Source organism: Dermochelys coriacea, chromosome 3 (genome assembly GCF_009764565.3).
Source record: "Dermochelys coriacea isolate rDerCor1 chromosome 3, rDerCor1.pri.v4, whole genome shotgun sequence".
Lineage (NCBI taxonomy): Eukaryota > Metazoa > Chordata > Testudines > Dermochelyidae > Dermochelys > Dermochelys coriacea.
Genome location: NC_050070.1, coordinates 97,523,242 through 97,551,015, shown reverse-complemented (window position 1 = coordinate 97,551,015; position 27,774 = coordinate 97,523,242). Strand labels below are relative to the sequence as shown.

Genomic DNA, 27,774 nt, shown 5'->3' with positions numbered 1-27,774 from the left:
CAGGAGTAGCTCACGACCATGAGTGCCTACTTCAGGGCAGACTGTCAAATACAGGGCAGACACCCCAAACTAGTGGCATGTTCTTTAATTAGATTTCACCACGCCAGTAACAAATGTGAACTCCTGGATCATTATGAGAATCTTACTAGGAAGCCATAGACAGTCCCCTTAGACTCTCCAATCTATCTTGCCAGCCAAACTGGATTTAGTGATAAATGGTCACGTACACCAAAAATAATACCACATTCAGGTTGCTTCCAGTCCCAAGAGACCAAACATGCACTCCAAATCAACTGGTATCCTTGATCTTACATCAAAGACAATGCCTGTAGCCAATACTGTAATAAACTAGCTAAAGGTTTATTAACAAGGAAAAAGGAATAAGTTATTTACAGATTAAAGCCAGCAAACATATACATACATACATACATACATACACACACACAGTTACCATCTAAACCCTAAGAGTGAAAGAATTGTAGTGATCTGTCAATTCAAAAAGTGTCTTTCAGGGTGGATCAAGGAGGCAGCCTCTGAGGATCTCTGGCTTCAGTTTACCGTCTCTGGTCCTTCAAACAGTCAAGAAAATGGAAAAATTTCTTGGGGCTTGGCTTTGCTTTATTTCCTTCATTCATTTTCCAAGCCCATAGGACGAGCTTCCCTGCATGTAGCATTTCCCAGGTGCAAAAGAGCCATTAACCAATCCTTTGCTTTGTGAAGTTCCTTGATGGTTCATCTGATTTTGATAGTCCTTCTAGATGGGGGGGGGAGACTATTCCCATGCCTCAGTTCACAAGTTCAGAGCAGTTTCAAAGTTATAAAGCAAGAAACTTACATATTTTCTTATAGCATGGAATATAGACATTACGAGTGAGATTAATGCATGCAGCAATTTACAGACATTTCATAGAGGCTAAAGACAAAATACATTCTTATAAGACTCGTACTTATTTTGAATAAAACTAACAAACAGGTGAACTGGTCTGGTCTCCAGCTATAAATTTGTCAGTTCTTCGTTAATGCCTGCAGCCTGGGCAAGAACTGGCACCAGGCCTGCCAGCATCACAGCTAGATCCATCTGAAGTATGGCAGACAGGCAACTCAGAGCTGAACACCTCCAATAGAGGAGGAGGAGAGAGGTGGTGCTCACATCACATATACCCAAAGCTGAAGTTAGCTCAGGCCACAAGTGCCCTGTATATGGGAAATGCTCAGCCCTGCTGTGGTTGGTTACAGTTAGAGCTGAGAACGACAAAAAATACCCCCAAAGTTGTTTGCTTCAAAGCAAAATGGATTTTTTTTTCAGTTTCATTTGGGGCCAGTTTTGGATGTTTTCACCCTTTTTTCTTTTTGGCTTCCAAGTGCCCCAAGTCTCATTCTCAGATTTGCTTCCATGACATGTTTACTGTCTCCACCTTCCCAAGCTCCCCAGTACTCATGTCCCTTTCCCTAAAGTGCTCATCTTATGTCTTTTCCAAACCAGCCAACTCCCATGGACTTATCTCCAGCATGACAGTGGCAGGAAAAGGAAGAGCCGCTACAGGTGGTGTTCCTTGGCAGCAGGTCGGTTCCGTTCCTGATAGACTAGGCTCCTCTGAGCTTCCCAGAAAGGAGGCGACAACATAGCCGTGAAGGGAACTAACTCAGCTGCAGTGTGGCCCTGTTGAAAGGAGATTGCTGCATATTCCTGATGACTGAGCACAGCAGCTGCTCACCTACTGACAGAGGGAGGAAAGTTTGATGAGCACTACTGCATAAAAGTAATAGCCTCAGACTGAACACTTCCCCCTCCTGTCCCTCAACTGCCCTGGCAGGACTATTATTGTTCCTGATAAGTGGTGGGGAGGGGGCATTATGTAGGGTTTAGTATGTTCACCTGTCACACACACACACACACACACACACACACACACACACACACACACACCCCCTCTAGCTCATAATCCACAGATTACGAAAAAGCCCTGGGCATAGAGGAAATAACCAGTGAGGGGGTGGGGGAGAAGAGCAGTAAGATCTTTTTCCATAATAGCCAGTGTGGAAGCAGAAAAAGAGAAAAAGGAGGATCTGGGGTAGATGTCTTAATCGATTTAAGGATAGCGTAAAAGGTAACCCTAACCCTAACAACGGGAGAGTTGTAAGAGATGCTGTTTTCGCCTTGCTTTTAGTTTAGAAGGATAAAATGCTGACTTAAGCAGAAACCTTAAAATAAAGTAGCGTCTGGAGGGAATTTGCATAAACAAAGAATAATCGTTAGCCGTTGATGTATGTAATGGGAAAGTATAAATACTTGTCTTACGCTGCTTGTAGGGGGAGGAACTGCCTAAGGTCAGGGGACCACCTGTCCAACTGCAGCTTCCCTTGCAATTGCTCGTGGTAAACTGTCTCTGACTTGTTGCTAACAAATGCAGAGTGAGAACTTGTTTTCTTCCACACTAGCACTCACTAGTTCTCTGTACAGGTCCATTCTGTGAGGACATTGGCCCTTCTCTTAAAGCAATGTTTCTCAACTTATTCAGATTAGTGACTCCTTATTCAAAGACACAAGTTTTCACAATCCCCTTATATTTACTATAGGAGACTAATAAAGGTGTATCAATGATAAGGCAGGAAACTAACTGGAATCTGAGGAAGAGAGATGGGATAGAGTCAGCTTGGGTGGAAGATGTCAGAAACCTCTGCTATTAATGGCTGATTCCTCTGAGGAAGGACAATCCATCCATCTATAATGGAGAGGAGACCCCAGTCCACAAACTTGAAAGGATCCTTCATTACAGAAAGCATGGCAGCTGCATCACAGCATTCAAACCATCAAAACAGCAGCATCCATACATTGGGTACATAATTGGAGAGTCTGCTACAGGAATGTCAGATAAGGGAAAAAACTGACCAAAGAGCTTAGACAATTGCAGCTGGTCCTAAGAGACAACAGGTGGTAGAGAGATGCTTCTTTAGCTGACTTTTTAAATTTTGTACTATTCTGAAACAGTGGATGCAACACCAGTGCCAAAATTCCACTTGTACTTTCAGTTGAAAAGTGGTACTCTTCAGTTACTTAAGAATGTGATGTGTGAACTGCTTGCCTCATTTCAGGGCAACTGCACCTGTACTTCCCCTCAGTGGTCCAGCAAGGGACCCCACTCTCAGGCCTCCAGCTCCCCAGCCATTGCCTTTCTTGGGCAGAGCCCCCATCTCACCCTTCTCCCAGCGTATTGCCAGGCTGCACAGTTCCCTTCACTGTGTTATTCCCAGCAGGACAGCCTGCCCAAGATGTAATTGCTACAGTTATAATTTACCACACAGTTTTCTCTGCAAGCTGACTTTATGTTGAAGATAAAAGCACTACAGAGAAAAAACATGTTAAAAATAACAGAAGAACCTACATACGTGCTCATAAACTTACCAGACACCATCCTAACTCTAATATGGGGCTGCTCTCTGGCAGAAGCAGTCCTTCAACACCCCACCCAGAGGGTTTCCTTTGAGGTAACAAGTTCATCATAGCTTCTGCTCAGAACAGGCACCCAATCTTAGAGAGTCTCAGGACACAGGTGCTGGAACCAGCTTAAAACCAGGATATTAATCCAAAAATCATCTTTTTCTGTTAGTCCCTGGAGAATTCAATTTGAATTAGTATATGAAAACCTCTCCAGGCAGGTGGCTTTAAAGAGCTGATAGAGAAAGTACCCCCTTCCACTAGAGAAGGCACATACTATGCAACAATAACAATTGGATTTTAAATACAGTGTACCCCAAAGGTATTAACCCTAATTCAATAAGGTCTGACTTAACTCTTCATAGAATTACCTTAATTCAATAAAATTTGCTCAGGATATTACCAGTCGGTCACATGCTAAATGGATGCTACATGTCAATCTTGAGGTAGACGCATTTTGGGACAAGTGGAGGAGACACTAAATCAAAGTGCTCTCACATATATGGGGCCTGATTCTCCACTGTCTCATATCTTGTACAGCTATTTATCATGTCTGCCTAGTGTAACTTTCATCATGAAGATAGCAGTAAGTTCTAAATGCACAGCAAATACATCACAGTATCTACCCCTGAAGAGGAAACAATGAGTTATTTAAATTTTAAAATAAAGACTAAATATCAAATGTTGTTGCTAAAATTAAAGCCATTACTTTAGTTACTTAAAGACAACTTTTCAAAGCAGTAAATTTTTGGTGCAATACTTTAAAATGGCCAATTAAAATTTTGTTTAAAAAAAAAAAACCTTCTAGACAAGTTTTTTGTTTGTTTGTTTTTATAACTACTAGTTCAGCTGTTATGGCACACTTTGAGACTTTAAAACACGGTAGCTTATAATGGAAACACTGAAAATAAATCTCTACTTTACATATAATTTTTGGTGTTTGGGTAATTTCTAGAAGATTAGACAAAACTGTCATTGAAAACGTGACCTCTCCCTGCAGGAACTTAGGCTATGTTATACTACAGTTTATGTCAGTATAACTTATGTCAATTGGGGGGGAGGGCGCGGCATTGGTGGTGAATAAATCACCCCCTGTACAACACAAGTTACACCAATTAAAGTGCCGGCATGGACAGCACTATGTCGGTGGGAGAGCTGCTCCTGCCAACATAGCTACTGCTGCTCACAGAGCACTGGGCTGGAGTAGTTAAGCTGACAGGAGAGCTCTGTTGGAGCTACATTAGACAGCTCACAGCAATGCAGCTACGCTGATGTAAACTCTCCAGGGTAGCCGTGCCCTCAGAGTCAAACATAAGGGAAGGTGAAATAAGTCAATGGACCGAAGAGATGCAGACTCTTGCCTGCCTAAGTATCACTGGCTTTTTGCAGGTCATCACTACATGCAGACTATTCTATGACCACAACAGCTTGCAGTAAATTAAGAAATGGGGATCTATCTACCTGGAACAAATAGATACATTCACCAATGCCCTGCTGAGGTATATTTGACCACCAAAAGCATGTAAAGCCATTAATATTCTCAATTAATGTGTCTAGTAGTTTTCAAGCAAGATATTTTCACGATGGATACAATGTAGGTTCAGCAAAGTTTTCCCGTTAAAAAATACAACTTCGGTTTCAAAGAGCTGATCAGACTTAATACCATTAAGAAAACATTACCAAATCTTTTGTTGTTGTTACTGCTTTAACTATCAGTTTCTGAATCAAAAATTGCAGACAGTTGGCTTGACCAGCAGTCAAAGTTTAGGAATGCAACAGCAAATCCAAGGTACAGATGAGCTTTGGATGTTACGGGGTTTAATAGCCTCTCCAAGCCTTGTTAAGTCCTCAGTTCCTAGAGGTGGTTTTGTTTTTGTTTTTTGTTTTTTAAAACATCGCTGGCTTAATACATGGCAGTAAGAATTCACATGAGAATCTGTTGCATGCAACACAATTTTAAAAAGTCACAAGCAGCTCTGTTGGTTTTTATTGTGTATCAGTTACAAAAAAACAAAACAAATGAAAGCAATATTCCTAATAAGCAAACCTTGATCTCTATTACATGTTTCGAAAGCATCCAGATGTTCACAGTTTAAGAAGCCAAACAATACTACTATTTTCTGTAAAAGTTAATGGTAAAATAATAATAATGGTTTTAGTCAATCATCATTAGTACTTGAAAGTACAAATATAAATTAAATAAGGCTCAAAAAACTTGTACAATAAATCTGCTATAAACAAAGCTAATTAAAAAGAACTGTTCTTAACCTATGTTGTGGTTTTCATTGTGACTTTTTTAAAATTAAAAACAGTATTTGCTTTTTGAAGCATCCAGATGTCTTTACAAAGAAATACAATCTTCATACTTTCCTCATTTTTAATCTGTTTATTTTATTTTTTCTTTACTTCTGGTTGTCTTTTTCTTCCTTGGCAATCCTCTTTGTCACACCACTGAAATACTTCTCACGAAAGGAATTGTGACCCTTGTATAGCAAAGACTGATAATCCAACAAGTGAGAATACTGGTCTTTGTCCTGTATAGCATTAAAAGTACAGAGGTTAGTCCCAAAAGCTCATTCAAAAAATGGCAAATGAAAGTAAATATAGTCAACAAACTAAAAGTCATTCTGAGTTTTTTGGGATTTTTTAAAAAATAGTCCAAAGATAACTCAAATTTCAATCAGAATTTACAGGAATGTTGATAGTCTTCTCCAAATTTCAATATTAAATAGAATTGAGAAATAATTTGCAATGAATAGTTGATGTGAGTTTGCAGATATTCTTGGAACACAAAAGCTAATAGATCATTTCAAGCGTATTCATTATTCAAATCTTCTTGCCCTTTTCCATTCTGTGCATCAATCTTGAACAGTTTGCTGTGAGTATTTGATACCCGATATTTGAAAAGTGATGTTTATGCTGTTTAATTGCAATTTCTCAGATCGAAACAGCAGCATGCAGCTGTCTCCTGACTGGAGACATTGGCAGGCACTTTCACCATGATGATTACTCAGACAGCAATTTAAAGTTTAGTTTCTGGAAATGTTGCTACCAGTAACACTTAATCACACAAATATTTGTGAAAGCAAACACAAAAGAGGCACAAGAACAGCCAGAGTGAATTCATAGAAAAATTACAGATATTGGTGGAAGGGTGGTTGGGCTTTTTGTTTTATTTTCTGCAGTTTTCACTCAGCTATAATGTTAACATTTTGACTGATATCCTTATAAATTATATATCTTATGTTAGCCAAGAATATAGTTTCTTAAATTGGCATATACATACACATAAATATATATACAAAATCTCTTGGCCTTAAAAGCCAGTAAATGGCTAAAATGACATTTAATTTAATGTGTGCACACACATTAAATTAAATGACATTTTAGCCATTTACTAGCTTTTAAGGCCAAGAGATTTTGTTCAAAATACATGTAATTAAGTTTCAAAATGCCTGTCAAATCTGTATTATACATTAAAACACACCAACTTTGCTTGGGAATAAACTTGCTGACTACTTTATATTAAACCTAAATGCTAGACTGCCATTAAATTGATCATGCTTGCAGCAAGGCTTGAATTAGTCAAAGAAACCTCAATAAAACAAGAAAATAGTCCAGGAAGTGTTTCTTCTGTATATACATATGAGGTTTGCTATTGTAATTTACTTTAAAGCAAAGGAGCAAGTTATTCAGTTAATAATTTTCAGTAGAGGTTTATTCTCCCCTCCCCCACCCCACTGCTCTGAAATTAGGGTTTCTCAAGATGATTTTGTCACATAAATGCAAACAGTAAGATGAAAGTAATTTAAGGCAACCTTTACACTCAACACAATAAAGTCTCCAATCCTTAGCCCTAGTCTACACTAGATGTTGAGGTCAAATTTAGCAGCGTTAAATCGATGCAACACTGTACCCGTCCACATGATGAAGCCCTTTTTTTCGAATTGAAGGGCTCTTAAAATCGATTTCCTTACTCCACCCCTGACAAGGGGATTAGCGCTGAAATCGGTTTTGCTGGGTTGAATTTGGGGTACTGTGGACGCAATTACATGGTATTGGCCTCCGGGAGCTATCCCAGAGTGCTCCATTGTGACCGCTCTGGACAGCGCTCTCAACTCAGATGCACTGACCAGGTAGACAGGAAAAGGCCAGCGAACTTTTGAATTTCAATTTCCTGTTTGGCCAGTGTGGCAAGCTGCAGGTGACCATGCAGAGCTCATCAGCAGAGGTGACCATGATGGAGTCCCAGAATCGCGAAAAAGCTCCAGCATAGACCGAACGGGAAGTTCGGGATCTGATCGCTGTATGGGGAGAGGAATCCATGCTATCAGAACTATGTTCCAGTTTTCGAAATGCCAAAACATTTGTGAAATTCTCCCAGGGCATAAAGGACAGACGCCATAACAGGGACCTGAACCAGTGCTGCGTGAAACTTAAGGAGCTGAGCAAGCCTACCAGAAAACCAGAGAGGTGAACAGCCGCTCCGGGTCAGAGCCCCAAACATGCCGCTTCTATGATGAGCTGCATGCCATTTTAGGGGGTTCAGCCACCACTACCCCAGCCGTCTTGTTTGACTCCTTCAATGGAGATGGAGGCAACATGGAAGCAGGTTTTGGGGACGAGGAAGACGATGAGGAGGCGGTTGTAGATAGCTCACAGCAAATAAGCGGAGAAACCGGTTTTCCCGACAGCCAGGAACTGTTCTCACCCTGGACCTGGAGCCAGTACCCCCGAACCCACCCAAGACTGCCTCCCGGACCCACCAGGCAGAGAAGGGACCTCTGGTGAGTGTACCTTTTAAAATACTATGCAAGGTTTAAAAGCCAGCATATTTAATGATTAATTTGCCCTGGCATTCGTGGCTCTCCTGGATATACTCCCAAAGCCTTTGCAAAAGGTTTCTGGGGAGGGCAGCCGTATTCCATCCACCATGGTAGGACACTTTACCACTCCAGACCAGTAGCACGTCCTTGGGAATCACTGTAGAACAAAGCATTGCAGTGTATGTTTGCTGGCGTTCAAACAACATCCGTTCTTTATCTCTCTGTATTATCCTCAGGAGAGTGATATCATTCATGGTCACCCGGTTGAAATAGGGTGCTTTTCTTAAGGGGACATACAGAGGTGCCCGTTCCTGCTGGGCTGTTTGCCTATGGTTGAACAGAAATGTTTCCTGCTGTTAGCCACGCGGTGGGGGGAGGCAAAATGTGATCTTGTAACGAAAGCACATGTGCTATGTATGTAATGTTAACAGCAAGGTTTACCGTGAAAGGGTGTACCCATTGTTCTATAATGTGTCTTTTCAAATACCACTGTCCCTTTTTTTTTTCCTCCACCAGCTGCACGTATTTCAAGGATCACAGGATCTTCTCCTTCCCAGAGGCTAGTGAAGATTAGAAGGCGAAAAAAACACACTTGCGATGAAATGTTCTCTAAGCTTATGCTGTCCTCCTACACTGATAGAGCACAGATGAATGCATGGAGGCAGACAATGTCAGAGTGGAGGAAAGCACAAAATGACCGGGAGGAGAGGTGGCGGGCTGAAGAGAGGGCTGAAGCTGAAAGGTGGCGGCAGTACGATGAGAGGAGGCAGGATTCAATGCTGAGGCTGCTGGAGGATCAAACTAATATGCTCCAGCATATGGTTGAGCTGCAGGAAAGGCAGCAGGAGCACAGACCGCCGCTACAGCCCCTGTGTAACCAACTGCCCTCCTCCCCAAGTTCCATAGTCTCCTCACCCAGACGCCTAAGAACGTGGTGGGGGGGCCTCTGGCCACCCAGCCACTCCACCCCAGAGGATTGCCCAAGTAACAGAAGGCTGGTATTCAGTAAGTTTTAAAGTGCTGTGTGGCCTTCTTCTTCCCTCCTCCACCACCCCTCCTGGGCTACCTTGGTAATTATCCCCCTATTTGTGTGATGAATTAATAAAGAATGCATGAATGTGAAGCAACAATGACTTTATTGCCTCTGCAAGCGGTGATCGAAGGGAGGTGGGGAGGGTGGTTAGCTTACAGGGAAATAGAGTGAACCAAGGGGTGGGAGTTTCATCAAGGAGAAACAAACAGAACTTTCACACAGTAGCCTGGCCAGTCATGAAACTGGTTTTCAAAGCTTCTCTGATGCGCACCGCACCCTCCTGTGCTCTTCTAACCGCCCTGGTGTCTGGCTGTGTGTAACCAGCAGCCAGGCAATTTGCCTCAACCTCCCACCCCGTCATAAATGTCTCCCCCTTACTCTCACAGATATTGTGGAGTGCACAGCAAGCAGTAATAACAGTGGGAATATTGGTTTCGCTGAGGTCTGAGTCAGTAAACTGCGCCAGCATGCTTTTAAACGTCCAAATGCACATTCTACCACCATTCTGCACTTGCTCATCCTGTAGTTGAACAGCTCCTGACTATTCTCCAGGCTGCCTATATATGGCTTCATGAGCCATGGCATTAAGGGGTAGGCTGGGTCCCCAAGGATAACTATAGGCATTTCAACATCCCCTACGGTTATTTTCTGGTCTGGGAAGAAAGTCCCTTCCTGTAGCTTTTGAAACAGACCAGAGTTCCTGAAGATGCGAGCATCATGTACCTTTCCCGGCCATCCCACGTTGATGTTGGTGAAACGTCCCTTGTGATCCACCAGTGCTTGCAGCACTATTGAAAAGTACCCCTTGCGGTTTATGTACTTGCTGGCTTGGTGCTCCGGTGCCAAGATAGGGATATGGGTTCCATCTATGGCCCCACCACAGTTAGGGAATCCCATTGCAGCAAAGCCATCTACTATGACCTGCACGTTTCCCAGGGTCACTACCCTTGATATCAGCAGATCTTTGATTGCGTTGGCTACTTGGATCACAGCAGCTCCCACAGTAGATTTGCCCACTCCAAATTGATTCCCGACTGACTGGTAGCTGTCTGGTGTTGCAAGCTTCCACAGGGCTATTGCCACTCATTTCTCAACTGTGAGGGCTGCTCTCATCTTGGTATTCTTGCGCCTCAGGGCAAGGGAAAGCAAGTCACAAAGTTCCATGGAAGTGCCCTTACGCATGCGAAAGTTTCGCAGCCACTGGGAATCATCCCAGACCTGCAACACTATGCGGTCCCACCAATCTGTGCTTGTTTCTCGAGCCCAGAATCGGCGTTCCACTGCATGAACCTGACCCATTAGCACCATGATGCCAACATTGGCAGGGCCTGTGATTTGAGAGAAGTCTGTGTCCATGTCCTCATCACTCTCGTCACCATGCTGACGTCGCCTATTCGCTCAGTTTCACTTGGCCAGGTTCTGGTGCTGCATATACTGCTGGATTATGCGTGTGGTGTTTAATGTGCTCCTAATTGCCAAAGTGATCTGAGCGGGCTCCATGCTTGCCGTGGTATGGCGTCTGCATAGAAAAAAGGCGCAGAACGATTGTCTGCTGTTGCCCTGACAGAGGGAGGGGCAACTGACGACATGGCTTACAGGGAATTAAAATCAACAAAGCGGGTGGCTTTGCGAGAAACTGAATGGCCACCTCAAGGATAGAACTCAAAAACCTCAACGATAGAACTCAAAACTGGGTTTAGCAGGCTGTTGATTTCACAGAGGGAGGGTGGGAGGAGAAAATGAATACAAAACAAATCTGGTCTATTTCTTGTTTTGAGCCACTTCATCTATTTTTATACATCATGCTGGCAGCAGACTGTGCAGTACGACTGCTAGCCATCGTCACCTCCTGGGTGCTCGGCAGAAGACGGTGCAGTATGACTACTGGCCATCGTCTTCTGCTAGCTGCAGATTAAAAGACAGTGCACTGCCGGTAGGACTCAATCGCCATGAGATGAAACAAGGGAAAATGACCTGGCTGAGTCACTCCCATGTTTGCCCAGGCGCCCAGTTAAAAGAGCACCCAGGATTACGTCGACGACGGCTATCAATCATACTGCACTGTCTGCTGCCAAAAGGCAATAAACTGCTGCTGTGTAGCAATGCAGTACCACGTCCGCCAGCACCCAGGAGACATACGGTGACGGTTAGCTGAGCAGGCTCCCTGCTTGCCATGTTATGGCATCTGCACAGGTAACTCAAGAAGAAAGGCACAAAACGATTGTCTGCTCTTGCTTTTACGGAGGAAGGGAGGGAGGGAACGGGGGCCTGATGATATATACCCAGAACCACCCGCAATAATGTTTTAGCCCCATCAGGCACTGGGATTTCTACCCAGAATTCAAATGGGCAGTGGAGACTGCGGGAACTGTGGGATAGTTACCCACAGTGCAAAGCTCCGGAAGTCGACGGTTGCCTCGGTACTGTGGACACAGTCCGCCGACTACATGCACTTAGAGCATTTGTGTGGGGACACATACACTTGACTGTATAAAAACGCTTTCTACAAAACCGACTTCCATACATTCGACCTAATTTTGTAGTGCAGACATATCCTTAGTCAATACCATGTGGAGACCATGATGTAGTGGACATTTGTTTTTATTAATATTAAATACCCTGAGAGTAATGTGGAACATTTTTCAACACCAAATTGTAAGAAGGTTAAAATAGTCAAATTCAAAGAAGCTTTCCCCATTCTGCAAATCTTAGGTTCTAAGCCTACAAAGCAATCTACACAATTGGAACTTTGTGACTGCAAGGAATCCCATTGGCTTCAGAGTGCATGACACTTAGAAAAACTACAATGCATATTTTAAAAGACAAACTAAGTTCTGTAATACTAGTTTGTGTGTATGGGTACAACTACCTTAGTCTACTAGACACAGTTAAATATATTCCTGTATATGTGCCTATAGTTTGTCTCTACCAATAAATTCCATTAGCTCAAGCTACCAAAACCAAAAGGTATCTAAGGAAATGTAACATGAAAACACACAAACAGAGCAGCATTAAACTCCAGGTGCTAACAAATCTATTTAAATACAGAGAAGATAGAGAGAGAGTAGGAGAAAGATGACATGGGTAAATCCATAAGAGATTAAAGGAAGTAGTCAATCCATTGATCATACATTTTAATTATGGTTTGCTCTCTTCTTAAAGGAAAAAGTCAAACACTGAACTATTCTGAATCCAATAATTTATCAATCAAAATGGACATAATTCTGTAGGGAAGAACTAGAATTGGAATGATCAAAATCAAATTCAATCCTGATTTCACATTCAGATACTAATATTTAAAACCTATTTTAACATTTCTTTTGTTTTATTACGACACTAAATAGGCAGGTCAGTGCATTCAGGTTGTCCATTTCATTTTTGCCTAGAACATCAGTGTGACACTGTAAAAAGAAAGATGACTATGTTTACACTAAATTCTACAATCACTGATGTTTCATCACTGTTGTACAACTGTGATAAATCTTATATACCTTGTAAGGTACCATTTTTCCACTGAATGCATCCAATGAAGTGAGCTGTAGCTCACGAAAGCTTATGCTCAAATAAATTTGTTAGTCTCTAAGATGCCACAAGTACTCCTCTTCTTTTTGCGAATACAGACTAACACGGCTGCTACTCTGAAACCTGTCATTAAAAAAGATGTAATCTGTTGAACAGTGTTATCCTATTTATATGCATGTATTATCATTGTATATGAAGTTAAGACTCTTTGCTATGTGTTTGTATCTCAAACATGTTGTGTTCCTTGGTAACACCCAGAAGACATTTACATCAAGATGAGCCAGCCAAGTGCTGATGGGCCATTAAGGAGAATCAGCTCTTCCAGTGGGCCCCTCCTTAGGATGCCTCAAAGAGCATATGAATAATGGAGGCCCAGTGACTCAACAGGGCTTGTAGGGCATATGATACCTGACTCCATATTTGAGACAGTAACTTTCCATGCACATGGACTGGGGGTATAAATTGAAGACTGTGACTTCTCCTGGCTCTTTCCTGCTCCACATCTCTGAACTATGATTTCTAAGAAAGGGAAGCTTTGAACAAAGGACCAAATACCCCCAATCTTTTGGATGATCCAGAGAGACTTGTTGCAAGCTAACAGATTTAACATCACTGCAATTATCCTGATCTACAAACTCTAAAATCAACTGTAATGTATAGGATCATTTTAACCTTTTAATAACGCTCTTTTTTTTATTAATAAATATTTACTTAGTTTACTAAAGATTGGAACACTAACTATGGGGCAGCCAACTTTCTAACTGCAGAAAACTGAACAATCTTGCCCTGCCTCCTGCCCTGCCCCTTCTCCATGGCCCCACCCTGTTCCACCCCTTCTCTGAGGCTCTGCCCTCCACTCACTCCATCCCCCGTCCCTCCATCACTTGCTGTCTCCCACCCTCACTCACTTGCTCATTTTCACAGGGCTGGGGAAGGAGGCTGGGGTATGGGAGCGGGGGAGGGCTCCAGCTAGGGGTGTGGGCTCTGGGGTAGTGCTGGGGATGAAGGGATTGGGGTGCAGGAGGAGGCTCTGAGCTGGGGCAGAAGGATTCGGAGTGTGGGACGGGGCTTCAGGATGGGGAAGGTGGTTGGGTGTGGGAGGGAGTGAGGACTCCAGAAGGGGGTGTGGTCTTGGGGGCGGGGATGAAGGGTTTGGAGTGCAGGGGCGGCTCTGGGTTGGGGTTGAGGCTGAGAGTTTCAGAGTGTGGGAGGGGGCTCTAGGCTGGGATACAGGCTCTGGATTGGGGGTGCAGGCTCTGGGACGGGGCAAGGGGTGAGGTGCATGGGGTGATTCAGGGCTGGGGCAGGTGGTTGGGAGCGCAGAAGGGGGCTTGGGGTGGGGCTCCGGGTGGGGCTGACCTCAGGCAGCTCCTGGAAAGTGGCAATATTTCCGCCTAGAAATCGGAGGGACGAGTGGCCAGTGGGTTCCATCTGCTGCCCCCGCCTCACACGTGCCCCCCCCCAGCTCTCATTGGCCATGGTTCCTGGCCAATGGGAGCTGCAGAGCCAGCACTCGGGGTGATGCCTGTGGGTGGGGGCAGTGCACAGGGCCCTCCTGGCCACCTCTCTGCCTACGAGTCTGAGACATATGTGGGCCGCTTCCCAGGAGCCATACGGAGGTGGGAACGGAGACTGCCTACCCCACTGCAGCCAACTGGACTTTTAGCAGCCCGGTCAGCTGTGCTGACCGGAGCCACCAGGGTCCCTTTTCAACCAGGTGTTCTGGTCAAAAACCAGACACCTGGCAATCCTAAGTGTGGTATTTGGTGAGATCTTGAAGTACATATTGACCTGGGGTGAGTGTCTGGTTCACTGCAACTGGAAGAACCAAATAGATGTGATTGCTGGTTTTAATTTATTTATTTATTTCATTTATCACAAAAGCCTGGTTTGTCTGGATGGTGCATGAAGGGCTAGAGCGCCTGACAAGGCTGTCTGCGGCTTCATAATAACTAGTATAGTAATTTGGAAGCACACATTTGTTACTGGCTTGGTGAAGTCTTATGATAGAATAAACCACCAGTTTGGGGCGCAGTTTGTTTTCTGGCAGTCTGACCTGAAATCGGCATGCTTAGCTCTGTCCCATGCTAGGCAGCATGACAACTTGTTACCTAATGACCATCTGAATAGATAGAATCTGAACAGTAGTGATATTTTGACCTTAGGCATATAAGATGACAAATACATGCATGATCTTTTGGAAATAATTTACTCTCTACTATTTTTGCTGGATGTTAGGTAATTACAATGAGCAGAATATACTGGTGAACTAAAATATGCCCTTTGAATAATGGCTGAAGTCAGCAGGTCTATACAAGCTCTAATCCTGCAGAAGTATCTCTGCCAAAAGGCTCTCTGCATATATGCCCGACAGTAGATGCGTGGGCCACACTAGTTAATTAAATCTGCAGCACAGCAGATTTCACACAATTAAAGTGTTGGTGTCAAATCCTCTTGTACCATTGAATGGTCAGCTGCAGTTTTCAGATATTGCACCTTTTCTTCCCCAGCTCCCACTCTTTAAGCAAAGCAACAGGTTGGGGACAAAAGTTGAACTTTATCATTTGAACTATCACCTTAAAGCTCCCCTTCCTCTCCCTAACATTGCCTATTCCACTGCAATGACATCTTCCACCCCTCTTTTTCTGTTTTGTTCCTCAGATCTGAAATTGGAGAGGAGGGAAAAGAATAGGAAAAGTTTTGTCATTTTGTTTCCTTTGTAACCACTGCCCAAAGTTGATATTAGAGGTAAAACATTTAACTGGTTACTCTGCACAAGCAGGTTAAGTTTCCCTAGAAGCCATTGCTTTGGGTCAGGTACCAAGAGTGCCCAACTATGAACTATAGACACTAACTTGGCAAAATCTATCACTACTATGATATCAGCTCAGGAAAGCAAGTAATTTCCTCCTTTGTTTGTAAGAGTCAGGTTTCTACCATCCTTTAGCCTACTATCATTTTCTGATAATGATTTCTTCCACATCATTGCTATGGACCATGATATATTTATCTTCTGCTTACCAGCACCAATTTTCAACTAAACTGCTATTTTACATAAACATTTACCACACATGGCTTATGATGCATCCTATAATAAATGAAAGCCAGAAAGGCTGATGTCAAAGTGAAAGCCACCTAAGTGCTTACAACTTATTTGATCATGCAACTTCACATTAGTTTTGCTTTTACAGAATAATCTAAAAATGGTGTAATATATTTCTAGCATAATAAAACAGACAGGGGAAGAGAAAAGAACTGAAGTTTACAAACAGAGCTTTGTTTAGTTTAATAGCTGTGCAGCTATCAAACGTAACGTACAAGCTTATGCTGAATCTAGTGGGCCTGAGTTCAGCTTCAGGGTAATTACTCATGTCTGTTTTTTTGTTTTAAAAAAATCCTCCTACCCTTATCACAGCTTCCCAATGTTCTACATCTGGAACTGGACAGTAGCTACAGAAACCCATGTACAAATTTTAGACCGCTATAAACATCACCTAGTTGTTCGAACAGGACAAAAGGCTCAAGTCTAGCAACTGATGCTGCTAAATACAGTAGAAAAACTCAACACCAATAAAGATGCCTAGAATGACCATGTGACAAGGAGGTGCTGGAAACCTTCAACTTTGCAAATCCGTTAACACTTCACTCCCAAGTCTTTTCATGGGCAGTCATTTGTTCAGAATGCACTTTTCAGTCTAGTTCTTGTTCCCATCTTGACATGCAATTCGTAGGCACATTTCTCAAGTGTGGTCAACAGCACTCTCCTCTATAACTCTAGAGATCAGTATTTTGTCAGGAGTACAGATTAAAAGTTTCAGAACAAGAACAATCACTAGCAAAATAGATATCAATTACTCTGTAAAAGACACCAGACACAGAATAGTAGTGAAACAGAAAGTGGAAGTGAGTATATAGTCATCGAAATATTTTACAGGGTGACTCAACGAGCCCCACAAAACTAGAAGCTAGACAGTTTTATTAAAAAAGTAGAATAGACAAAAGATTTCCCCCCTTCTCCCTCCAAAAAAACTAACTACAACAGGAATTTAAAAACAAGTCAATCTTTTAAAGCATAGATATGGAGCCTCAAGAATACTTCCTATAATAATGCTGGAAATTATTTTGTCCCATATACATTTGTAGTTACACAATTTTCATCTGATTGTACTTTGGAATTAGAAAAATACACAGTATGCAACATAAAACTAGCTGTTTGTTTCCTCCTTCCCAGTGTCATGTAAACAGATTGCTTATGAAACATGGAAACTAACCTGGTGTAACATCAAGTACACTGCAACTTGGCTCAACCTACAGCTAACCTAAAACAAAAGACTGAACCAAATTTTAGGGACACCAACCAGATTATACACCACAAACTTCACAGATTCTGCATCTGCTGAAGAAGCAGCTGTTCATATGCCTCACCGTCAGACATGCTATGGTGCTTCCACATGCATGCCAAATTCTAAGCTCTGCCTCCTCATCAGCCTGGATGAGGACAGACTCATATCCCCTATGTGGAAAAAGCTTGCTCTAATAGCACTTACCCTGAATAAAGAATATCACTGAAACATGGGAGATATCCACATCCAACCAAATCCCTACCCAACCCTGGGAGAAACTACAAGAAACTATGGACTGAGTGGCTAGGCAGCAGTTCTGCAGAAAAGGACCTAGGGGTTACAGTGGACGAGAAGCTGGATACGAGTCACCAGTGTGCCCTTGTTGCCAAGAAGACTAACGGCATTTTGGGCTGTATAAGTAGGGGCATTGCCAGCAGATCGAGGGACGTGATCATTCCCCTCTATTCGACATTGGTGAGGCCTCATCTGGAGTACTGTGTCCAGTTTTGGGCTCCACATTATAAGAAGGATGTGGAAAAATTGGGAAGAGTCCAGCGAAGGACAACAAAAATGATTGGGGTCTGGAGCACATGACTTATGAGGAGAGGCTGAGGAAACTGGGATTGTTAAATCTGCAGAAGAGAATAATGAGGGGAGATTTGATAGCTGCTTTCAACTACCTGAAAGGGGGTTCCAAAGAGGATGGATCTAGACTGTTCTCAGTGGTAGCAGATGACAGAACAAGGAGTAATGGTCTCAAGTTGCAGTGGGGGAGGTTTAGGTTGGATATTAGGAAAAAAATTTTCACTCGGAGGGTGGTGAAACACTGGAATGGGTTACCTAGGGAGGTGGTGGAATATCCTTCCTTTGAGGTTTTTAAGGTCAGGCTTGACAAAGCCATGGCTGGGATGATTTAGTTGGGGATTGGTCCTACTTTGATCAGGGGGTTGGACTAGATGACCTCCTGAGGTCCCTTCCAACCCTTATATTCTATGAATCTAAAATACTTTCATGCTGTAAAGGGCCCCCTTTATAATAATGGTTTTAGGTCCTTATCAAGGGTAGCAAATACTCACCTCGTATCCCTCAAACTTTACTTCTCCCCCACTTCCTTTCCTTCTTGTTCTTCCACCTTCTTGGTTTTTATTTCATACAGATTCATAAGAAATTAACTAGCTATTATTAACCTGCCCCCAATAGGGCCATAACACATTTATTATGGGGAAGGGACAAAGCAATTAACAACAGACACCTTGGCTCAAAGTAAGCCTCAAAATGTTTCCTTTTAAAATTTCCCACCCATCGTGTGCCATACTGGAGTACATTTTTTGTATAGACTTTGTCCAATTTGCTCTGCGTAAGTGTGTACATTACTGCACATTTACAAAAAATATAATCTTTATCAGCTATAAAAGGAATTCCTATTGAACTTAATAAGATAAAAATAATTCAAGTTGTTTATTACTAGGATGTTTTGTGGTCTTTCTGCTTATGATAAAATTATGGTATATGTCAATTAGGATTCATGTCTACTTTGGTCTCTTTGATCACTAATTTCTTGAAATTATAAACACGACCAATTTTCAACACCAGTTCAATTGGACCCATTGTAGACGAGTGTTTTCAACAGGTCAATTTCTTTAGTGGAGTCAGGGTTTGAGTGTATTTATACTATACATAAATATATACAATCTATTCATTACTGCTAGTACTTGTAACTCCTGGCAATATTGCATGATGATTATGCAGTATAATTAAGGCTGCGAGTTTGTCACGGAGATCACGGATTCTGTGACTTTCCGTGACCTCTGTGATTTCTGCAGTGACCGATGCGCTTGGTTTAGTGGCAACTCAGGCAGCCCCTGCACCAGGTGCACCAGCCACTGCTGGGGCTGTATCCAAACATCGCCCTCTGCCTCCTCCCCCCACACCTACCAGCAGAGTTTGGGTGTGGGAGGGGGCAGGGAGTTGGGGCATGGGATGGGGTGAGGCAGGCTCTGGGCGACGCTTACCTGGGGACTCCCTGGAAGTAGTGACACCCCCTTGCTCAGCTGCTAGGCAGAGGCATGGCCAGGCAGCTCTGCACCCTGCCTCTACCCAGAGCGCTGGTTTCACAGCTCCCCTTGGCTGGGAACCACAGCCAATGGGAGCTGCGGAGGCAGTGCCCGCAGGCAGAGGCAGCGCACAGAGGACAGAGCTGAGTAAAGGGGATGTTGCTGCTTCCGGGGAGCCTCCTAGGTAAGCACCGCCCAGAGCCCGACTCACCCCATCCTGTGCCCCATCCCCCTGCCCCCTCTCACACCCTAACTCTGCTGCTGCTGGGTGGGGGAAGGCATGGAGGCAGATAAGGAGCCTGCCGGCCCTGCCAAACCCCTCCCAGCCACACCAGTAGGGGTCCCGGACCCCCCCCCACCTCCAGGTCCCCCTCCCCCAGCACCCGTGGGAGCCCCAGGCAGCCCACCCCCAAGTTTTAGTCATGGGTATTTTTAGTAAACGTCAGGGACAGGTCATGGGCTGTGAATTTTTGTTTACTGCCCATGACCTGTCTGTGACTCACTAAAAATATCCTTGACTACAATGTAGCCTTAAGTATAATCGAAAACTTACTATCTTTATAAAAACGTATCGTCATTCACGGACACTGTGCACTGTGGTTGAACTATCATACACATTAGAAAATTAGGTCCTAATTAAATGAAATTATACTGAACAATGCCTGAAAAAGTAAACTAGATGCTGAAGTATGAAAAAACCCTCATTCGCACAACAGCAAGACAAATGGGCAGACCTCCAATTCTCCCAAACAACTTCTTTTCGTGTCACTTCTTCGCTTTTACTGGACACCATAATGTCCCTACAAAACATTTGTTTGATACTAAAAAAAGTAGGAAGAATGTCGATTAAGAAATCCCTGTAAAAGGAGCTAAACAGTGTGATGCCAAACATACCCTATATCAAAAAACTCAACAGCAGGTATGCATTTGCTGAGGGAAGGAGTTAAACAATACACAGCTTCACTTACTACTTAGACATGTGCTTTTTCAGTAGAAACAGGACATTGCCTTTCATTGCCCTTAAGTTATATAAAAGGTCTCTGGATCCCTGGGCAGAGGCACGTGCTATTTTTAACTAAGTAGTAAATTTGCCAGCTAAAATCAGGTGATCAAAACTAAGTATTCAACCACTGAACTGACAAGATTCATACTGAAGAGTAAGTGATGTACAAAACACAATAGTGCTAAATGACTGAAGCCTATATACAGAAGGGTGAAGAAGTGGTTTAAATTAGAACATGAAGTCCAAGAATACTATTAATGTCAAACCTGTCAATATATACAAAAACAAAACTGGTGTGGGGGAAGGGGAAAGAGATACATGTCAAAATTTTAAGTTATAAATGATGGTTTGTTACTGCCAAAGTCAACAGCACCTGCTCTGAACAAATTATACAATTTGTTACAGTACGTAAGTGCTATTTGACAATTTAAGTCTTCACTTGCATTATGAAATCCAGACTGGAAGCTTGCTGGATTGTTAGTGTATACCATCATGCTGAAGCACTAACTTGTTTCAAACCACCTCCACTGTTTAAAATAGCAGCTTTTTACAGATAAATTAAGAAAATACTGGTAGCGCCTACTCACCTCCTACATATTTTAGCTAAGAACCACATCCTATTTATTAACTTGCCTGTGCTTTCCTACCATGTCTAAGTATCTCTTTCCTAATGTTATATTTCCAGACTGATTTTTTATTAGTCATCTTTAACAGTTTAAGCAGCTGAGGGGAAGAGGTGAGAGGATGAGGAGACCTGCAGATACCCATACTCTGATCCTTCTCAGAAGGAAGACGACTGAGGAAGAATTTTTTAAAAAACATGTTACTTTTCCTGTATGGAGAGCTGGAGATTAAATACCACTGTCAAGAGGCCCCCACATAACTGAACTAATGTCAGACATTTGTACTGTATATATAATGACTTAGAACCCAATTTTCAGAGATAAGCACTCTCAACCCCCATTGAAGTCAATAGGAAATGCACGCAGTCAGCACGTCTGAAAAAATATCTTGCCCTCAAAGATCCTGCCCTCAACCGTATTAACCAGTTTGCCGTGAAAGATTTAAAAAAAACTACCTTAAATCATTGCAGATTAAGTGAGCAACACAACAGCCTTGTTTTTTGTCTTTAAGATGTGGCATTTTTCAAAGCCTCTAATTCCAGTCATAAAAACATCTTAGCGGCAGCAGAATTGACAATCCAGTGCTGAATACCAAATCTGGTGGTGGTAATACAATAAATTCCCTTTTGCAGTTCAAACAGTAGAGCAAACCTTTCACATATTTGACAGCCGCAATTTCGCACAACACACCCAAGAACAATTTACCTCAAATTCTTTCACCTTTTCCATGGTTATCAAGCGCCTTGACGTGTGGCTGGAAAGCATCTGCTCACAGTTACTAATAAGTTTCAGGCAGGGGTGCCGGGGTATAATCTCTTCTGTGTATCTGGAAGAAATAAGCAGTCAGAAGGCTGTCAACCTATGAACTGTAACGTGTGTATCTGAAACACAACAGTTATACAAATCTATTCAAAACTGGCTTATGCTATAAGCTTCCATACATTTTATAGCCATACTAAGTTTCCAGAAACAATATTTTCAGAAATCATAAGCATATATCCCATCTCTTTGGGACACAAATAAAAGACCTGGTGCAGATGAACTAGCTGTAAACAGGAAGAATAGTTCCTATAGGGCTCTCCATAAATGGGTAATTGAGCTATTGAGGTCACTTCCAGCCATACATTTCTATGTGTAGATGCCTGTATCATGTCAAGTACCATGGGAAAATTCCCCCAAACAGCCAATCAGGAACTGTGCTTTTTAAAAGTAGTTCCCAGGCATGTAATGATAAATCAACTGATTTAGGTGGTTGTGTATTTACTGACGCGCCCCAGTGGGAGACTATTATACTTGGACTTCAATCTATATTACAACACAACCTCTTTAATAGCCATTGAAATCTTTTGGATTCAGAGACTGGTGTTATAAACAGACTGCAGCATATTGGACTTTCTTTGTCAGACAGAGCAAGACATCTTAAAGAAAAAAATCTGGTCTGATAGCCCTTTGACAAGGGGCAATAATACTGACTGGCTGACCAAATGTACCAAAATTAATTCAGTTAAAACTTCTGTACGGGTGGGTAAAGAGTAAGCATCCACAATGTTTTAAGTAACTTCTATCTTGCAGAAAAATTACATCTACACCAGCCATACGAAGAAGGCTAATTTCCAAGAATCTTCATCTGCGAAATTGCATTCCCCCACTTATTTTTCAAAATGCTAAAAGCTGAATTAGGTTTTAAAAGAGATTCACGGAGGGGAAGAGGAGGATATATCTGACTCAATTAACAGCCTATAATATATAATAAAGGAAAGTGTGAATATGAGGCATCTTCACCATGCAGCTGAGTCAGACTTTAAAAAACTAACCCACACACATTCCTTGAAGGGCAAGGAGTACTTGAGGCACGAGGGAGACACTCCATATTTTACCTATGACAAGGAGGCATTTCTGAACATGTATTGAAAAGTAAATACATTTTAGGGAAAACAAAAACAAAAAAAATGCAAAAGCAGTTCCTACCACCACCGACTAACAACTATGATGGTATCTTCCTAAGTTTGTTTGGTTTTTTAAAATACTTCTTCTATGTATCTATACACTTTCTGTGTGACCGTGAGCAAGTCAGTTAGTCTCTGTGCCTCAGTTTCCCCAACTGTAAAATGAAGAAAATAGCAGTCCCCTACTTCACAGGGTTGTTGTAAGGATAACTACATTAAGAGACAGCTCAGATTCTACAGTAATGTGGCCACTCAAGACAGAATATACATGTAAAATTTTGCATTGCTAGCTGAAAAATTATGAACAATGTGACCTATGTTGCAAGTCTTGCTTCTTTCAACTGTATTAGAAAGCCTGCTACAACAGCCATAGACACTAACCTTCACAATAATGCTGGTAAAGAGCTGAGGGCCATTAATACAGAACACTGTAGCATTTTTTAAATAAGGGGAGTTCCACCTCCTGCATAAACCAACCAAACCAAAACAGAACTAGAGTTTCTTAGGTCTATACTAGGAATTTACATTAGTACAGCTATGTCTCTCAGAAGTGTGTAAAATCCACACCCCCGAGAGACAGCTATACCAATCTAACTCCTGATGTACACAGCTCTAGGTCAACAGAAGATTTCTTTTGTTGACCACGGGAGAAGCCTTCCTGTCAGCGTACAATGAAGCACTACATCAGCGAAGCTGCAACTGCTGTGGTGTTTTACACGTAGACATACCAAGCAGCTACAAGATTTCACAGGAAAGTGGAAAATGGAATGTCAATGACAGAAGTTCCAGACTCCTTAATTCTTGTACTTATGTGTGTCTCTTCAGCAAAGCTCAAAGCAGCAATAAACTTCTTGCCTCTTGAGCTGCATTTATTCTCCACTTTCTGTGTTGGGGACTACTATGGTGCCCAAGAACTCCTAAACTTGTTTAATTTCTATCTGCTACCTGAAGTAGCACCCCAATACACTGTGCTTCAGTCAATTAACGGATAAAAGGGGATGGTCTTGACCTATATAAAACTCTGAATCACTCAAGACCTTTTTATGAGACTGCCTCTCTGTTCTTGCTATACTACCACAGTTACAATCAGAAAATGTGCTTGACCAGGAGCCCCCTTGATTTATAAGAGGGGGGCTGGCAATACAATTATCCTTGAGAGGCTCTCAGCTCTGAAACAAGTTTCCTCCTGGTCCAAGCTAGCTCTCATCTGTTGAACTTCAAGGCATGCTGAAAGGCACATATATTTGTGCAGGCTGCTCCAGAGGATGGTGGGTTTGATGCATGTGAGGAAAGGGAGATGTGTTCTGCTGGCAGGTAAGCCACTATTTAGTTTTATTTTTGTTCTTGTGATTTGTGGTGGAATGCTGAGTCTTTGATAGGTGCCCTGTTTTATTATTGTATAAATCCAAAGAAAAAATTAAATTAAAAATGACAGCCAAAGCAACACTCTACACCTTCTGGATGACAGATGGCACGAAAAATAACCAGACTCAGAACACTTGAGGATAGGGGAAAGGGAGCTGGCAGTAGTCTCTCCCTTAGTTCCTTAAACAATGAAAGTTTCTTCTTTCCCTTGCTTAAGGAGTGGAAAACAGGACACTTTCTCTCTTCCCCATTGCTAGTCTGCTCATGGGAAATGGCTGCAGCAAGGCAGTGGTTTAAGCAAGTACAGTCTAACGCCAGTGAAAGAGACAGCAGTAGTCACTAACAAGGTCACCCCTTCTGCACTGCATGCAGCTCTCTGGTCAAAGCAGTGCAGGGTTCAGAGCAAGCAAGCCCAGAAGAGAGGGAGTGAGGCAGACTAGCCCTGAACGTCAGAAACTGATCGCACACAGGCAAATGCCCAGTTGGTTGGTCCTAGCCTGGCTGGATAGCAACACAGGGAGTGACAAAAACTGCAACTTTGGAAAACATAACCCCTATGCAATAGGTTCTGAGCTTGTCAAAAATAGCCCATGGGAGGTGTGATGCTGACAGACCAGCTCAAGCCAAAGCCACAGGCCAACTCACTTGTATATGAACTGATAAAAGGAGCACTTGTGGCACCTTAGAGACTAACACATTTATAAATAAATAAAATAAATGTTAGTCTCTAAGGTGCCACAAGTACTCCTTTTCTTTTTGCGAATACAGACTAACACGGCTGCTACTCTGAAATCTGTTAAAAGAAGTGTTGTCAAAGAAGTGTTAAAGGTACCATAGTGTATTCAGGCCAATTCACTTGTGTGTTAGTATAGATCAAAAAGAAAAGGAGTACTTGTGGCACCTTAGAGACTAACAAATTTATTAGAGCATAAGCTTTCGTGAGCTACAGCTCACTTCATCGGATGCATCACGAAAGCTTATGCTCTAATAAATTTGTTAGTCTCTAAGGTGCCACAAGTACTCCTTTTCTTTTTGCGAATACAGACTAACACGGCTGCTACTCTGAAACCTGTGAGTATAGATCAAGAAAGTGTTAATTGTATTGTTTTCAGTTGTCTATATCCTGTTTACTATTACTGGGGCATACATAATGTAAATGTAATGTCATTAAATAACGCTAGATCAAAGGTGTGTTAATGTAAGAGAGTGTATTCAGGTGTTAAAATATCATGAAAATTAATGGAATCTTGCTTGTATTTTTTCACTTATCTATTTATATCATAATGTAATGGCAGGCTATATTATATCACTATGATTAAATTACTGAAACACAATTGGACTCTTGGAAATGTAAACGAAGAACAGTGCTAACTTCAAAGCGAGGGTCATTGTGGTCAACAATGGGAATTCACAGACTCAGTCTGCATTTCCTACTCAGCATCAAGGGTAAACACACTATTCAGATTGTTTTCTGGAGAAGAAACTATAAATATGGATTCAAGGAACAGTCTTATATCCCTGGACTGTTTGGATTCTAACAGGGTGGAATAACTGAACAAGACAACAGATCCCCAGAGTTATTCAGGGGACCCTGAGAGACATTTGGAAACTGGCAGTTTATTAACACCTCTACTATCATTTCAGACTTACAAACTTTGACTCACCTGTTAATATATGTTACCTACTTTAACCTCTCAATACCTCTCATTTCTTTTTCTTAGCTAATAAACAAATAGTTAGTTTACTATAGAATTGGCTGTCAGCGTTATCTTTGGTGTAAGACCTGGAGTACCAATTAATCAGATGTAAGTGACTGCGCTCTTGGGACTGGGAGAAACCTGATGTAGTGTGAATTTTTGTTTTAATAACCTTTTATCATAAAGTTCAGTTTGTCTGAGTGTCAAGATGGACTGGAGAGACTAAGGGGACTGTCTGTGACTCTATGGTAAGACTGTTATAGTGATCCAGAGTTCACATTTGTTACTGGTTTGGTGAAATCTAACCATAGAACATACAATCAGCTTGGCCTTTGTTTTCTGACAGTCTGCCCTGAGATAGGTTTCAGAGTAGCAGCCGTGTTAGTCTGTATTCGCAAAAAGAAAAGGAGTACTTGTGGCACCTTAGAGACTAACAAATTTATTAGAGCGTAAGCTTTCGTGAGCTACAGATGCATCCGATGAAGTGAGCTGTAGCTCACGAAAGCTTATGCTCTAATAAATTTGTTAGTCTCTAAGGTGCCACAAGTACTCCTTTTCTTTTTGCCCTGAGATAGGCACTCATAGTTGAGTGTCACTCCAGACAGCATGACAGGAGGAAAATATTGGTTTGATCCCTAGGAGATCTGATTACAGAAGTCTCATGCAACTTTTAGTTTGCAGAATGCAAATGTTAAATCAGAGACTCACTTATGCACATATCCCTGACAGGACACACTACCATTATTTTTCAAAGTAGCAGCCGTGTTAGTCTGTATTCGCAAAAAGAAAAGGAGTACTTGTGGCACCTTAGAGACTAACAAATTTATTAGAGCATAAGCTTTCGTGAGCTACAGCTATAAATTTGTTAGTCTGTAAGGTGCCACAAGTACTACCATTATTTGTATTGAAGAAGTGTGTAGGGGCTCCAGTCCTGGATCAGAACCCCATTGTGCCAGGCATGGTACAGATATATAACAGAGATGGGCTCTGCTCTAAATAGTTTATAATTTAAGTAAGACAACAGTTCTGAGGGTTTTGCTTTTTTAAGAAAGAGAGCTTAGTAGCCTAGGCAAATATTACTACATTTCACATAATGAGACTGGCAGGGAGAGGGACACTCTTGGCTAACCCTGGATCAAAGATACAAAACTAACATTTTAATCATTAATAAATTAATCTAGCTACCATTATTTATGACCACAAGCACAGAAAAGGGTCACAGATCAACTCATACTGTAGCTGGAAGAGCAGACTCTACTACTGTTTCCCCCCTCCCACAGTTCCTCTTAGTTACCCAGTTGCGGAGGTCTTTGTTGCACATAATGTGATTGGAAACCCCGATAACAACTGAAAGTGCCCTGTACTCTTTTTTGCCTTGGGTGCAACAAGTATTATTACCAGGTCTTCATTCAAAAGCTCTCTGATAATCTTTATGTTCCCTGTTTTAAATTTCTTACCCAACCAAACTGCAGTTCTGTTTCCCAAAACAGACATCGAACCAACCACCACCACAGCTTCAGCCACGGCGTTACCAGGGTGGAGCACTTTGTGATTGTGAACAAACCAGTCCACAAAATCTGAATATTAGAAAGCTAAAGACAGACCTGAAGCATCTCCTACAATACACTACAGCCATCCGAAAAAACAGGAAGGTGTAGGTGAGGAGGAAGATCTTGAAATTTCTTACTGAAAAAAAAACAAAACCCCACCAGAAGTGAGCTTTTATACAATTAAGATGATGCATCACAAGTCCTACCAAGTAAATGATCTGGTTCTGTGCACATCATTTCAGAGGTTCCAAATCAATACCTCAAACAACTCTCCCAATTCACCTACTGTTTGAAATTTGGCAACACCTTACAATAGGTAAAAATCAGGAAATGCCTGACAGAAGAGGGCCAAAGAATTCTTAACAGCTTACAAAGA

At 42.2% G+C, this 27,774-nt stretch overlaps 1 protein-coding gene across 3 annotated transcripts in view; it reads right to left on the bottom strand.

Moving 5' to 3' along the window:
• TRMT11 (tRNA methyltransferase 11 homolog) overlaps positions 1–27,774 on the bottom strand; it is a 64,129-nt gene that overhangs the window by 2,085 nt on the left and 34,270 nt on the right. For 2 of the 3 annotated variants that reach the window (XM_038395377.2, XM_038395382.2), the window contains exons 12-13: positions 21,546–21,666; positions 5,327–5,970 (exon numbers count right to left, since the gene is read on the bottom strand). In XM_038395377.2, coding sequence (XP_038251305.1) covers positions 5,839–5,970; positions 21,546–21,666 — 253 coding nt within the window. In that variant the 3' untranslated portion in view covers positions 5,327–5,838. Of the gene's footprint in view, positions 1–5,326; positions 5,971–21,545; positions 21,667–27,774 lie in introns of those variants that run through there. The other variant, XM_038395379.2, reaches the window with a different exon arrangement.